General features: G+C 43.4%; 2 protein-coding genes across 3 annotated transcripts in view; one reads left to right on the plus strand and one right to left on the minus strand.

Moving 5' to 3' along the window:
- Positions 1-1066: 1066 nt before the first annotated feature.
- Positions 1067-5279, minus strand: CCDC103 (coiled-coil domain containing 103; the record flags this gene model as incomplete). The annotated part of the gene is made up of 3 exons (XM_060255266.1): positions 1067-2008; positions 3479-3611; positions 5143-5279. Coding segments are annotated over 3 exons (726 nt in total), but the record flags the coding sequence as incomplete, so codon positions are not given.
- A 1986-nt stretch (positions 5280-7265) lies between these two features.
- The window catches only part of EFTUD2 (elongation factor Tu GTP binding domain containing 2), a 56830-nt gene continuing 48085 nt past the window's right edge, over positions 7266-16010 (plus strand). The window contains exons 1-5 of one of the 2 annotated variants that reach the window (XM_060256718.1): positions 7266-7374; positions 9627-9740; positions 11764-11929; positions 14558-14636; positions 15353-15428. In XM_060256718.1, the coding sequence (XP_060112701.1) occupies positions 9636-9740; positions 11764-11929; positions 14558-14636; positions 15353-15428 (426 nt within the window). In that variant the 5' untranslated portion in view covers positions 7266-7374; positions 9627-9635. Of the gene's footprint in view, positions 7375-9619; positions 9741-11763; positions 11930-14557; positions 14637-15352; positions 15429-16010 lie in introns of those variants that run through there. The other variant, XM_060256717.1, reaches the window with a different exon arrangement.

Genomic DNA, 16010 nt, shown 5'->3' on the forward strand with positions numbered 1-16010 from the left:
ACTTGCACACAAAGGTTTCCTCTCCACCTTGCACCATGGAGGCTGGACAGGCGTTCAGCAGCATCCAGCTAGCGAGAATAGGTAATCTATTTCTGTCTCTCACCTGCACCATCTAAAATGTAGTTCCTTTTAATAAGCATTTCTCATTCGCTTGAAATTGACAAAAGGGCTCTGTGTAGGTTCGCTAGCACCACTCAGTACCAGCGCTTTCCTGCACGGTTAGATTTAAGCATTCTGCTATTTGAGGTAAAGATTCCCAGCTGTACCAAACCAGAGAATCCAATGAGATTGACAGGTACGCTGCAATATAGTTGGAATCGTAGGCCTTTGGCATTAGCTTGGAAGGATTTTTCACTGTATGGCCAGGCACTGTGATCCAGTCAGTCAAAGCCCTCTTTAAATTTTCCTGTTCCTTCCTTTCTAAAAGAATGCTTAATCTGCACGGCACCTCCCTTTATCCTCTCGGGTGGCAAGAATGGCCTGGGCTTTTACTGTGGCCACCCAGAGATGAGGAGGATTCCCCACCCTCCAGCTGTTCAGGAAGCAGTGCACGGTTGGATGAAACAACAGAGAATGGAAAGTACATTACTGAGTTTATTCTCTGACTTGCTTGACTGGCTGGTTGATAGTTCTGGCTGTGTGGTGACTAAAAGTTTCATCTACCATTTGGATGTTTGTTGTTCTGCTTAGATTTTCAACCTTTGTAAGCCACTTTGATTTCCCACATGCTGGAGAAAAGAAATAAATAAAACTATAACGTAGGCATGTAACACTACATTGAATGGGTTAATGTTGACTTCAGTGTGTTGTGCCTGAAGAAGAGTTCTGTGTCATTCAAAAGCTTGCCCCTCAATCTTCTGGACATTGGCTAATTCGTCCAGAAAACACACCAGACAAGCCACCCACTCCCCTGCCCCTGCTGTCCCCCACCTAGGACAGAACACAGGGCTTATGCTATGGAACTTTGCCCTCTTGTCTAGAAGCCCACTTCCCTATCTCCAACATAAAGGGCTGGTGTGGTGAGAACTCGTTTGTGAGGGAAAGACACCTTGCACCTGCTCAGACATCTTTGCATCTGCTCACACCTTTATTATTGCTTGGAATGTGATTGTGTCCAATGAGGTTTGGAACTGCAGACTGGTTAGGGGCACACCCTTTTGAGTTCAAGACAGAACAGAGAGAGAGAGAGAGAGAAAGACATAGGACATGACAAATGCGAAAATCATAGTAGCAGAACCGACCTCAAAAGCAGATAAGCCTTAAATCAGTTGCTCACCATATGAAGTGGACTATCTGCCTGGGTGGAGGTGGCAGAATTCACCCAAGCAGAGACAAGAAGCAAGCACCAGATCAGAAATGGGCCCATGGCCCACACAAGCCTCATGGGAACAAACAGCACATGCACAAGAAAGCTTGCAAGGAAGTGTACTTCTCCCATTTGTTTCAATGAGGCTTGGAAAGAGATGTCTGTGGTGGGTATTCCTATCCTCCCCAAGCCGCACACAACTTCCTTGTGTGGGTGGGGCGGTTGATGCAACAAGCTCAGACTCATTCAGGGGACTCGGTAAAGTTGCATCAGTTCCATCAGTTTTCTTTCAGCTGACCCCTCGCTCTGGCAGCTAGCTTGGGTAACCGTGGTACTTTCTTCATGTACAAATTCGGACAAACACGTAAGGTCTGCCTCCATCCTTTGTAGTTTCTCAAACAAATTCCTGCAACTCTCCTTCTCTTGCCTGCTCAGAAGCTCTGCGTTCAGTCCAAAGCGTTTGGTGCCTGAAAGACTCTCTAAGATTTCCAAGACACAGTCCCGGTCTTCGACACTAATGTTTTCACTGAGCACTGTTAGGAACTCCCCGAGGAGGCCAAAAGCAACATCTGCTTGGAAGATCTGGCCGAGTTTCTGAGGCCCAAGTTGAAGAAGGAACCGGTACTGTTCTTGGCTGCTTTTCATGCATCTGCGCCAATCTCTGTAGAACTCTGATGAAGTCTCTGGAAGTTGCTGCAACTCCTGGAAGGTAAGAAAAGTGTCAGAAGTTCCAAACCGTGTGAATACTGCCCCACTACCTAAGCCACTGGGTGAAGACATATACTTCCATTCTTGAAAAGGGATACTGTTTGTAGCAGCTGTGTGCCTACAAAAATTGTACCGCTTAGACATGGATGATAGCGTTCTATGCTAAACTCTTCAGATTCTGCACCAAGAAATCCTTTCTCCAAAAGACAATGCCATCACTTGAATTCTAAAGCCAATTTGTTCAGGTCTCATAAAAGAAGAGTTCTCGATCTGTGTTTCCATTTTTAGGACTACACAAGTAGCACGCAATTTTTCTAACATAGATAAGAGGCTAACTGGATCGTTTCTGTGGGATCCTTAGTTTTCCCGTTTGTGTGGAACAGTGTAGCAACAGCCTGCCTCTGTTGGTAGAGGATATTCCCATATGCATCTACCACTATGACTAATTCAGCAACCTGACAGCAATGAAGGTCCTGTGAATTTAGGGGGAGGTATTTGTGAGTTTCCTGTATTGTGCAGGGGGCTGGACTAGATTACCCTGGAGGTCCCTTCCAACTCTATGATTCCATGATTCTATAACTGCGGTCCACCAGGAAGGGTCAGTTTTAACCAAGTTGGAAGGAATGTAATCTGGCCCAACATCCTTGCCTGCCTTTAGGCAATTGATTAGTAGGATGATCTTATCTATAATAGCAGGGTCCCAAGGGGGTAAACTGTCAAAGAGAGCCAGGCTAACAGAGGACAGGCTGGCAAGTTGTTACAACGTGCCTCCCAAACGACAGGGGGAAATCTGAGATTTTGGTGGTGGTTATATTAAAGGCCACTGGAATTATCGTTTGAATTAAGAATCAATTCTTGTGTCCTATGTGGTGTGTCCTATAAGGAGTTCCTTAAGACCAGCGGATGAACAGAAAATTGTACTTCAAGGAATTCTACAAAATCTCCACTCAAATGCTGCCCTCAGAAATAACTGTAAATATTAATCTGGTTTGTGTGACAATGTAAATCAGGAGGCAGAGAAAAAAAATTGCCTCTAAAAAAATCAACAGAAGCTGAAATTTTTTAGTGATTTTGATCTTATTTTTTGAGATTCGTTAAAATTGTATTTTCAGATTCCAGTAACATATTTAAAAATTACCCCCCAATTTTTTTTTCTTCCTCTTTTGTTTTCTCAGCTTCCTGGTTTAATTGAAGATCTAGAAACACATTTTTGAAATAAGACGAGAGTTTCAGGATTGTACACCACCACTGTTGTTATAAAAAAGTACAGGGAATTTCACAAGTGAAACGAATGGCCAGCCTTTGACTTGGGGAGGTCTCCATACTGGGAGGGGGGAAGTCTGTCCCATCCAAACTCTCCCTCCAATTTATCTCACAATGCAAGACAAGGAATTTTAAAGAATGTCTTGAGAAACAAGAGCAGCACAAAAAGAACTCAGGATACCAAACACTAAGTGCTCTCACCTGGGGCAGCTCCACTCTGCTTTCCTGTGTGTAGCTTGCTTTACTTGCACAGCAGTTCCACAATACCTTTGTTTTATTTCCAATGTTGTCTTTTTTCTCCAGAGGCTTCAAGTGTGAAGCTAAAACAATATCCCTGCAGGCAACAGAGGAGGACTCTCTATAGAATGTACAATCACAATGCTGAATTTCCAGAAAGAGTTTCAGCAGATACACATTTCTTATTTAAGCCGCTCTTCTACTTAATTCAAGGGTCAACAAAACCCAGGTGCCAAGAAATTTCATTATGGCACACAGTATTTTAATCAGTCATTTAGCATATGTGCCTCTTGGAGAAGTACAAAATCTATTTATGTGAAGGAGACGTGAGCTCTTTATTGTGATGACAGCTAGGGTTACCGCATGTTTATTTATACACTACACGTTTGTTACACCTTTAAAAATGAGAATAAACAATGAAGAATTTAAGACAAGGTTTTATGCTATCCTTTCTTTTATCCAAAGCCCGTGGTGCAGAGTACTGCAGTCCAAGCTCTGAGTTCGATCCTGGCGGAAGCTGGGTTCAAGTAGCCGGCTCAAGGTTGACTTAGCTTTCCATCCTTCTGTGGTCAGTAAAATGAGTACCCAGCTTGCTGGGGAGAAAGTGTAGATGACTAGGGAAGGCAATGGCAAACCACCCTGTAAAAAGTCTGCTGTGAAAATGTTGTGATGCAGCGTCACCCCAGAGTCAGAAACGACTGGTGCATGCATAGGGGACTGCCTTTACTTTTCCTTTTATCCAATGAAAGCTTTATGAAACATGGATCACCCAACGGACAAAAGGAGTAAACAGATTTTGCAACTGCTAGAGTTTTTGTTGGGTTCAGCAAGTTGATCTGTAACTAGATCATAAGGATTTATATCAGAACGAACTGGCAAACTTGGTGAAATATAATACCTTCTGAGGTTACCATACAAAGGATATACCAGAAGGGCATGTACCACTGTACTCAGCATATTATCTAAGGATCTCAGCTAAGGAACAGGCAGATTTATTCTGAAATTCTGTGGCATCAATAAAGAAAAAGTAGGCTCATTAAAGCCTGAAGGCTGAAAAATAAGTCGGGCTCTTAAATTTTTGAGGTGGCTCCTAAATATGAAGAAAATTTGTCTGAACTATTAAGAGAAACGCTTGGGACTCTTTAGCTTGGAGAAATGTCGACTGTGGGGTGAAATGATAGAGGTTTACAAGATAATGCATGGGATGGAGAAAGTAGAGAAAGAAGTACTTTTCTCCCTTTCTCACAATACAAGAACTCGTGGGCATTCGATGAAATTGCTGAGCAGCCAGGTTAAAACGGATAAAAGGAAGTACTTCTTCACCCAAAGGGTGATGAACATGTGGAATTCACTGCCAAGGGAGGTGGTGGCGGCCACAAGCATAGCCACCTTCAAGAGGGGTTTAGATAAAAATATGGAGCAGAGGTCCATCAGTGGCTATTAGCCACAGTGTGTGTGTATGTATAAAATTTTTTGCCACTGTGTGACACAGAGTGTTGGACTGGATGGGCCATTGGCCTGATCCAATATGGCTTCTCTTATGTTCTTATGTTATGTTCACTGAGGACCTACTGAATTTCATCACAGTTCTGTCTATGGGGCAAGTCAACAGCAGACTTCAAGCAAACCTGAATTCTTCATAAGATGCCACTTTCTGGCGCACTGCTCGGAACTTGGCATCATTTTCTCTCTGGTACTTCTCATCAGCAGTCACAGCTTCTTGCAGCTCTTTTTCCAAAGCTTGAAAATCTATCATGCCTGGAACCAAGGAACAATGCCGTTAATGTCTCATCCGAAACAACAGTCTTTGTTTATTTCATAGACCAGGCAGATCTCCCAAATATTCTTTTGAGAGTAAAATCATTAATTTGAGAAAGGAAGGAAGGAAGATCAAATCATTCTAGCAATAACGGAAGCTTACTGTTACATGCTCCCTGCTTCCCAAAGCAATGAGAAGTTTCAAAGGCATCGTGACAAAGTCTAGTCTTCTTTGAATGAAGAAGTACTGAAGACTTACAGAACAAAGTCAGAGTCCAATAGAACCTTTAAAACCAACAAAGCTGTATTGAGAATGTAAGCCTTTGTGTGCTTTCTCAATAAAACTCTGTTGGTCTTAAAGGTGCTACTGGTCTCCAAATTTGTTCTGTTGCTTCAGACCAACACGGCTGCCCACATTTCTTATTTAAGCATGAAGACAGGCTGATTACAGATGGGCACTTTGGGCCGACTCAGAGACGCCTCTGAAGTCAGCCCAAATAATCCCTCCACACAGAAACATCTGCTGGGCATCCCCAGCCCGCACTCATCCCGTCCTTTGAAAGCGGTTGCAAATATTTGAGCCGGCTGGTAGTCGCCTCCCCGCTGTCTGGAAGGGGAGGGGCGCAAGTGAGGCGGCTTGGCATTGTGTAACTGCCAAGCCACACAAAGCTGTTTCTGGTTGGTTTTTTTTAAGAGCCTAATGAGAGCGCTGGAGCGCTTGTGCGCATCAGCGCTTCCCCCGAGGGGGAACAAAGAGGAATCTGGCTTCGGGGTTGCCTTCCTGTGTGGAGGCGCCAAGCCGCCTGATGGACCGGAGGCGGGCGGCATGCGGGTAAGTGTGTGGAGGCTCCCGAACTGCTCTTTTTGCGCCAGTCCGATTCGGGTCGCCTCCCAGCCGCCCCAAAATGCCCATCTGTTCTCAGCCACAGCGTCTTTAAAATATTTGTTGCATTTACAAATGTACAAATAAAGCATAGCGGAAGCAAACCAACACTGCAAAATCCATTAACTCTGCACTGGCTCTGCCACAGCTCTCTAAGGTGCTTCATCCTCTGCAAACTCACAAACTTTTATTCTTGCCATAGCTTCCAAACTATTTCTCTACCCTCCTATTAGTACACAGCAATGTCATTTCCCTAATCTCTGATGGGTATTACATCCCAAAAGCTCGAGAAAGATTCCATGTGAAGGAAATAGCTATATACTGTTTTTCTACCACTGCTTTCAAGACAGTCTACAATTAAGAATAACACCTACAACATAATATATACAATTTGTACTTTGGAGTTCAATGATGCTTGTCACAGCCTTGATCCTGGCTCCGCCCCTAATGTCTCCTGGCTCCACCCCCAATGTCTCCTGGCTCCACCCCAATGTCTTCTAGCTCCACCCCAATGTCTTCTAGCTCCACCCCCAAAGTCTCCTGGCTCCACCCCCAAAGGCCCCAGATATTTCTTAAATTGGACTTGGCAACCCTAGTTGCCAACTCTGGCTTGGGAAATTCCTGGAGACTTAGGGACGGTGCCTGGGGAGGGCAGAGTTCGAGGAGGGATGTAATGCAAAAGAGCTGACTCTCCAAGCTACCCCCTTCCAGGAGAACGCCAGGCCTCACCTGGAGGTTGGCAACGCTACGTCTAGTAGAGGAGCAGAAGGAGTTCGCAGCCAGCCTCCCTCTGACTAGGCCTCAGGTTTCCATAGCGACGACGTCGCGGCTGGTTGGTTTCCATAGCAACCAGGAGCCGCTGAAGCACCGAGGACCCCGGCCGGATGGGGCGCCCAGTAGTCTCCTGGCGGAACTCCACGCCCCGCCTTGAAGGTCTTCTTCTATCCTTTTTTTTGGCCCGTCCACTCAGATAAAAATATGGACTATTTACTTATACGTCTGTGAAAGAGAAAAAAAGGATGGGGGAAAAATATAATAATAAGGCAAAAGGACGAGGCCGGCTCATCGGGGGCCTTTGACGACGCTGTCGCGGTGACGTCACTTGCTCGCGACTGCTCTAGGAACGTTGGAGGAGCGCGCGGGGCTCGAGTGAGCCGCTTTCCGGAGAGGGAGGAAGAGGCGAAGAAACAGATTTTTTAAAGATAATTTTTTTCTATTGGTATGTATTTTATAGTGCGGCTCTTTCGTGCATGCGTTTTAAAGCTCATCTTTCCTTCTGCCAGAAAGTTCCCCTTTTTATCCCTGCCGTCCCCTTGTGAGGTAGGCTAGGCTGGGAGCTTGCAGCAGAACGGGGATTTGAACCCAGACCTTCCGAGCATCCTGACCGCTGCACCACATTAGGAGCCACTTTCCTTTACTGAGCCAGCTTGGTGTAGAGGTTGGAGTGTTTGGTCAAGGAGATCCAGATTCAAATCCTCGCTTGTGCCATGGAAGCTGGCAGGGAGTCCTTGGGCCAGTCACACGCTCTCCACCTAATCTACCTCACAAGGTTGGTGTGTGGATAAAATGGAAGAGATGAAGATGACCTAAGCCAGGGGCGTCGAGCCAACTTGGTGTAGAGGTTAGACTGTTTGGTTAAGGAGATCCAGATCCTTTACTGAGCCAACTTGGTGTAGAGGTTAGAGTGTTTGGTTAAGGAGATCCAGATTCAAATCCTCGCTTGTGCCGTGGAAGCTGGCAGGGTGTCCTTGGGCCAGTAACACGCTCTCAACCTAATCTACCTCACAAGGTTGGTGTGTGGATAAAATGAAAGAGATGAAGATGACCTAAGCCAGGGGCGTCGAACTCATTTGTTATGAAGGCAGGATCTGACATTTATGTCTCATTTGACCTTGTCAAGCCGGGTCATTTGTGTCATAAAATATAATGCCAGGTAGCAGAGGTATAAACTTTATAAAGGACACACACAAATTCAATTTAAAAAAAACTTAACATAAAATATACTTAAAAGATTAGCACTCTTGAAAGAGTGAAAGCACTCTTGTTTATTTAACAGTCTCTGGTAATTGGCACTTCTTGCTCTGAATTATTGCATTAAAATCTGGAGACAATGTGTATGCTGTAGCAGTCTTGAGTATACTGTTCATGTGTGTATCTGTAAGTTGCAAACCTGCTTTTGATATATTGACATTCATTGCAAAAATCTCATGGTCAATGCTTTGAGCCTAAGACCCAGAGGGAAACATGAAATGACTGAGCATTGCAAGCTCTTGTACATTAGTTGCTTCATGTGCTGGTCAGCCAATGGAGAAAACCGAGGCTTTGCTCTGTATGTTTGAGCAAGCCTGGCAAAGCAAGCTGTGATGCAGAAGGAAGCAAGAGAGGGGGTGGGAAGCAGGTGACAGTGAGTTGCTTGGGGGCCTGATAGGAGCCCTCTGAAGGCCTGATCTGGCCCTCAGGCTGCATGTTTGACACCCCTAACCTAAGCTGCTCTGAGTCACCATCGGAGAGAAAAGTGGGGTATAAATGAAATTATTTAAAGAAAAAAATTAACAGGCTACCCTGATCCCTTGCAACCATTGTTTCTGCTTCTGCCCTACTAGGTATATTCCCTGTTGTTTGTTTATGCTGTATGCTTCTCAAAGGTGGTGGTTTTCTAGTGTTTTTTTAAAATGAAAACTGAATTATCATTAAGCTGGGGAAACAAGGGGGGCTGGAGAAGAGAGTGATGAAAAGCTGTGGGGAAGAAAAATGGTAAAAGCATGGGAGCATACTGGAGCAGACTGAGTGTGAATGAAAAAGGAAGAAATTACGGTCAGAGTTGCTAAGAGAAATGGGCAGAGCAAGAGGCTTGAACCTTTTTTGTGGAGAGGGGATGAATTTTGGAGGAGAGAGATTCTTGTGAAGATGGATGTGCCTGGAAAATTGTTTGGGTTAATTAGGGACCAAGAGAGTGCATGTGTTAGCAGCTGCTGAGAGAAAAACAAGATGTCAGCTAAGTGGGTGCAACAATAGAATAAGAGTTGTTTTTTTAAACCATGGCCTTCGCTTTCTGAAGGAATCTCAGGGCAGCTTGCCTTCTCTTTCCCTTATTCTCCCCAAAACAGACACCCTGTGAGGTAGTTGGGGTTAAGAGAGCTCTGAGAGAACTGTGACTGACCCAAGGTCACACAGCTGGCTGCATGTGGAGCAATGGAGAATCAAACCTGGTTCTGCTGCTCTTAACCACTACACCGCACAGGTGGTGGGCATCTGTGGAGGTTACTAGGGGAAGAATTGTATGTGTGAAATTTAAAATAGAAACAAATAACTTTATAGTATTACAACAACTATCTAGTGCCTGAATGGAAGTGTCACCAAACAACTGGCAGAACCCAACAGTAAAATGCTGGGATACAGCTTGATGTAAACTATATGGAATGCAAACTCTAACCGATGTGTTTAATTCTGTGGCTTCCTTTCTTCCCAAAGCCCAGCCAAATGGATACGGACCTCTACGATGAGTTTGGGAATTACATAGGTCCCGAACTTGATTCTGATGATGATGACGACGACATGGGCCGGGATTCAAAGGATCTTGATGAGGTACTGAAACTGTCTTGCAGTTGCCAACTGTGCTAGAGGCCTTTTTAATAGTTTTACTTGAGTCTATCAACCAGGTTTCTTTCACGGTTAAGTAAACAATTAAATAGATTTCTATATTGCGTTGCTTTGAATTTTGAGGATCCTGGGGGAAAAAATACTCAGATGGGTAGCTGTGTTGATCTGAAGCAACAAAACAAAGTTTGAATCCTGTGACATCTTAAACAAAGTTTTATTCAAGGTATTAGTTGTGTGTGCATGCATGCTTCTTCAGATGCAGTGAAACAAGATGTCTTCAACCATTACATGGGTTGGGGTTTAGTTTCCAGGAAAGAAATTAGAGCCAAGATGCTAATTAGAGTCAAAATGCATAAGTAGCTGGGCGGTTATACCTGAGATTAAGTTAAAGTGGTTGGTAAAATCTGTGAACAGCAGCAAATCAGCATACAAATACAAGAGTTAACAAACAGATGTGAGAACTGAGTTTTGAGTCCACTGGCACCCCCAAGACCAACAAAATTCAATTCTGGGTATAAGCAAGAACTGTGATACCTAGTATGTGTAGGTGCACACATCTTAGATACATTGAAACAGATTTCCTAAGATGTTATATATGGGGGAGGTTAGTTGCCAGGAGGTGCTAATGAGAGTCAAGATAACTAAGCAATATCTAATTAGCCTTTGAATAAAATGTTGTTGGTCTTAAAAGTGCCACTGGACTCAAACGTTTAAAAAAAATTAACCTTTTCATTAACTTCAAGGAAGTGAACTGTTCTTGCAAAGATTTTAAAAATTTAAAACCTAGCCCATTTACTATGGCATGAGTTTGTGTGGGCAAGATCAGATATTTATAGATTCAACTATTATGGATTCTGCATAATAAATTATTCTATTGTAATATATACTCAGCCAGAAGGCATGTATAGTGTGTTTATCTGCCATGATTACAACAGAACGTAAAAAGAAATCCTGATGTGAGAATAGCAAGATTTCTTTTTGTGTGGTGTTTGCATTAATGTGTGTATGACCTTGCGCACCTTAAAAATAAGAGAAAACAAAAAACGTAAATAGTTTAAAAAGTACATTTGCAGTGCCTCAACAGAATCTGGATATTATAAATAGAAGAATTGTTTTTCTTCCATGCATTGTTGCAAACAAAACCAGGCAATTCACAGTTTCAGTTTCTGGAAAACCATTCAGATGGGAAGAATTTTGCAATTCAAATTCATGGTTCTCAGTGTGTGCCTAAAACAAGAGGAAAACAATTACTGTTACTGTTAACAAAGTCAAATAAGTCCAAAGCCTTTTTCACTGAGGAAGCAGTATAAATCGATTGTGCTGTGTCAGTTGATTGTTGCTAGACATTGAATAGCTTTGCACTGAAGGTTATTAAATTTTCCTTTAGAATGCTATATACCCTTGATGGCCCATTTATTTATTTATTTATTTATTTATTTATTCTATGACTTATATCCCGCCCTTCCCATAAAATGGCTCATGCGTGAATACTTTGAGTTAAAACAATTTTTATTTGTATCTATATCTTACAACTTTAAAAAAATTATCTACCCCATATATTACTTTCCACCCATCCCTCCCCCCATTACTTAACCCCCGCCAGTGTTATTTACTTAAAAAAACAAATATTAAAGGTACCCTTAACTATTAAAACAATTTATATTCTTCTTTTTAAAACTTAATCATTATCAAAAATTGTCCAGTGTCCTTTTGTTTTCCACTCTTTTTCTACATATCTTCTAAACTTTTTCCACTCCGTCTTAAAAGCTTCTAAATCATAGTCTCTTAATATTCTTGTTAATTTGTCCATTTCACCCCATGTCATAACTTTTATAATCCAAGCCCATTTCTCTGGTATTTTTTCTTGCTTCCACAACTGCGTATTCATGCATGAATACTTTGATGATATAGTAGCTATGTGATAAAACTGCCTGTGTGAAACTTCTCTCCCCTAGTTGTGTCATTAGGATTATACTAGCTCAAAACTACCCCCCCCCCTTTTTTTTAGCTTGATGACGACGACGACGATGATGAGATGGGGGATCATGATGAAGACCACCCTGGGATGGATGTGGTGTTGCACGAGGATAAGAAATACTATCCAACCGCTGAGGAGGTCTATGGGCCAGAGGTGGAGACCATAGTGCAGGAAGAAGACACACAGCCCCTGACTGGTGAGAAATGCTGGGCGCTAGCCTCTGATTTTAACATATTTTGCTGGCATGATGACAAGGCAGCTGATATGTAGGAATCATAGATTCTACCTAGGTAGAATCTTACACAGTCGGTGCCAGAGTACAGGAACAGGGAAGTAGCTTGGGTTCTTGGGAGCCAGTATTTTTTACTTAGCCCTCTATTTGTAGCGACCCCGTGGCGCAGAGTGGTAAAGCTGCAGTACTGTGGTCTGAACTCTCTGCTCACGACCTGAGTTCGATTCCGGCGGATGCTGGATTCAGGTAGCCGGCCCAAGGTTGACTCAGCCTTCCATCCTTCCGAGGTCGGTAAAATGAGTATCCAGCTTGCTGGGGGGAAAGTGTAAAAGACTGGGGAAGGCAATGGCAAAACCATCCCGTAAAAAGTCTGCCGTGAAAACGTGAAAGCAACGTCACCCCAGAGTCGGAAATGACTGGTGCTTGCACAGGGAACCTTTCCTTTCCTATTTGTAGAGGTAAGATAAAAGTATTGTATAAGCTTTCTTATCCGGCATTCTTGGAGAATGGGAGATTCCAGTTAATCAGATGTGGTGGATACTCCAGCTCATTGCTCTGCCCTACCCAGGGGAATCCACAGTGACCACCCCATAAACACATCATGGTGACAGTTCCCATGCCTAGTGGAACCCTTCCCTTCCCATTCCTTCCCCAACTCACCTGGCCACAAAGTTATCCTACATAGCAGTCAGACAAGCTCATGGCAGACTGAGAGGGAAGGAAGGTAGCACCAACTGTAAGAAACCCAGCAACATGCAGAGGCATCACGCTGGCTGAAGAGATGGAAATGGAATACACACCCTGAAGAGACACAGAGTTTAGTGGCTGAGAAGGAGAATCTGGGCAGTGCTGGCAAAACTGAGAATTCCAGACAGCAAAACTTTTACTGTATTTGTATGGGTAGCTGGCTATTTTTCAGATTTTCATATTAAGCGCTTTCTGTGGTCAGGTCATGGAATGATCTCACTCTGTATTATCTATGTACTGTGAACGATAGCAGTTCTCCAAGGCCTTTCCAGCTCAGTTAACGGATAAAAGGAGGTACTTCTTCACCCAAAGGGTGATTAACGTGGAATTCACTGCCACACGAGGTGGCGGCGGCTACAAGCATAGCCAGCTTCAAGAGGGGGTTAGATAAAAATATGGAGCAGAGGTCCATCAGTGGCTATTAGCCACAGTGTGTATATATATGTGTGTGTATATATATATAAATTATTGGCCACTGTGTGATACAGAGTGTTGGACTGGATGGGCTGTTGGCCTGATCCAACACGGCTTCTCTTATAATAATAATAATAAACTTTTATTTATATCCCGCCCTCCCCGCCGAAGCAGGCTCAGGGCGGCTCACAAGACATGGAGTGTACCATGATTATAATAAATACAATTATGCAATAAAATACAGTTAAAACACATTTAGATAAATAAATTAATTAAAACCACTACAAATTGAAGGTGCTACAGTGTATATATATGTATATATATATATATATATATATATATATCTCCTGTAGCACCTTCAATTTATATATATATATATATAAAGATGGCTAGACGTCACTTCAGGATTCCATCTTATAAGCCAGTTGAAAAAGGACAGTTTTACAAGCCCTGCAGAACTGATTGTAGTCTCGCAGGGCTCGCACCTCCTCTGGTAGTTGATTCCACCAATGGGGAGCCATTATTGAGAAGGCCTGCTCCCTCGTTGTTTTCAGTTTGTTCTTATGTTCAGTTACGTCATCCACCAGAGATTTGGGAATGAATTTGGAGCAGGGAAGGCCAAATTTGCTTAACATAAGAGCCATAAGATGTTTGATGTTTGAGAGCCACGAGACATGAACGTTGGATGTTTGAGAGCCGGAAAGAAGGAAGGCAGATAGATGGGGGAGGGAGAGGTGGAAAGAAGGCAACTTTAAATGCATTCTCCAAGCCAGCCGACAAGGTGGTGGGAGCTTCGAGAGCTACAAAATGTGCGAAAGAGCCACAAGTGGCTCCCAATATATCATTCAAAACCTCACTGGTTGAATTATCACTCTCACACAAAAAGTGTGTAAACAAACATTTAGCGCACAATTTATAATAAGTCCACACAGCAAAATGATAGAACGAACACCCTCACAGCCTGGGTGAGAAACGGGCGTCGTTCTTCACAGCTTCTCACAAAGAGATCTCTTTGTGAGAAGTTGTGAAGAAGGACCCCCTGCCTTCACCCAGATTCCAGACTGTGAGACGCGCTTTAGGAAGACAGACTGGGGGAGCGCCGAGGGGGTGTTCCTTCTATCATTTTGCTGTGTGGGCTTATAATTTGTGCACTAAATGTTTGTTTACACACTTTTTGTGTGAGAGTGATAATTCAACTGGTGGGGTTTTGAATGATATATTGTGCTTAATATACCGGTACCTGTGCTATTGGATTACGTGTGGCTCCCAAGCTGCGGTTTGGCCACCCCCGATTTGGAGCATGCTTCATGCACAGCATGTGTCTAGCATTGTGCACTCTCTTTTCTAGTCCCTTTTTGGCTACAGGGTATAGAATGAAGGTTTCCCTGCTTTCCACATGAAAGGGTCCTCATGTTTGGTGTTTTCTTTCAGAGCCTATTATTAAGCCAGTGAAGACCAAGAAATTCTCCCTTATGGAGCAGACATTGCCCGTCACAGTATATGAGATGGAGTGAGTACAACTTACCATGCTTCTGTTTGAAATAATATGTGGGGGGGGGGGGGGGGGGGCGGCATGCTGTAAGTCAACAAATGTGTTTAAAATTTATATCCTGTCCTATTTTGTTGTTCTGGTAAAATATCGTCGCTTGATATGTATATTTCCATGCCACTCTGAACCCTCAATGTCCTCATTCCAACCTAATTGCTTCTACTCCAAGTGATACTTCTAAAATAATTGAATACCTCACTCGCCAACCAAATGTTGTTAGATGGGATATGAGAAGTGGGGGCTTGTGATTCCTTGCCCCCCCCAGGGGACTGATAACCCTAAATGATAGAACGAGAACCAGTTTGGTGTAGTGGTTAAGTGTGCGGACTCTTATCTGAGAGAACCGGGTTTGATTCCCCACTCCTCCACTTGCAGCTGCTGGAATGGCCTTGGGTCCACCATAGCTGTGGCAGAGGTTGTCCTTGAAAGGGCAGCTGCTGTGAGAGCCCTCTCCAGCCCCACCCACCTCACAGGGTGTCTGTTGTGGGGGAGGAAGGGAAAGGAGATTGTGAGCCGCTCTGAGACTCTTTGGAGTGGAGGGCAGGATATAAATCCAATATCTTCTTCTTCTTAAATGGGGTACTGCAGCTGGTCAATGAATGAAAAACATATCTGTGTTCTTTATTTTTACTAAGAGTTCATCAATAATGGGTTTTTTTTCCCCTTTGGTCTTTCAGCTTCTTAGCTGACTTGATGGACAACTCGGAATTGATCCGGAACGTCACCCTCTGTGGCCACTTGCACCATGGCAAGGTACGGCTTGTGAATATCTTGAGTGGAAGGCAGCGAAAGGGTAGCCAGTCGATGGAAGGGATATGTTACCCAGCATGTCTTCAGATTGTTTCAAAGATACCTGGACAATTAGGAATTGCTGGGAAATTTTCCCAAAAGGTCCATTCTTACTGACTTTTTCCTGTAAATGTGCAGTCAGTATATTGTCTTGTTACAATCATTTACAAAGAACCCAGAACAAGATTCATATTGTCCAGTGGCTGACGCAGGATTGTAGCCTCGTTCCAGCAAACCAAAACCGGACCGCGGAGGTTTTACTGTAAAAAAAAAAAACCCTCAAAACCTCTCCGTGCAACAAAAAATTGAATAGTACTCCTTGTTGTTTCTACTTATCCAGTATTTACTAATAACAAACACAGTGATTACAATGATAAACAAACATATTATACATCACAAAATCCCTCTGGAACCAAAAGCACACACCACTCTTACTGTATGATGGACCAATGTCCTGTAGAAAAGCGTTTCTAGTTCCAGCAAACAGCAGACGTGGTGGTAAATTAGTATCTTGGCTGTATCCCATGAGACTGCAAGCAGGGGCCC

This window comes from Heteronotia binoei, chromosome 15 (genome assembly GCF_032191835.1).
Source record: "Heteronotia binoei isolate CCM8104 ecotype False Entrance Well chromosome 15, APGP_CSIRO_Hbin_v1, whole genome shotgun sequence".
Classification (NCBI taxonomy): domain Eukaryota; kingdom Metazoa; phylum Chordata; class Lepidosauria; order Squamata; family Gekkonidae; genus Heteronotia; species Heteronotia binoei.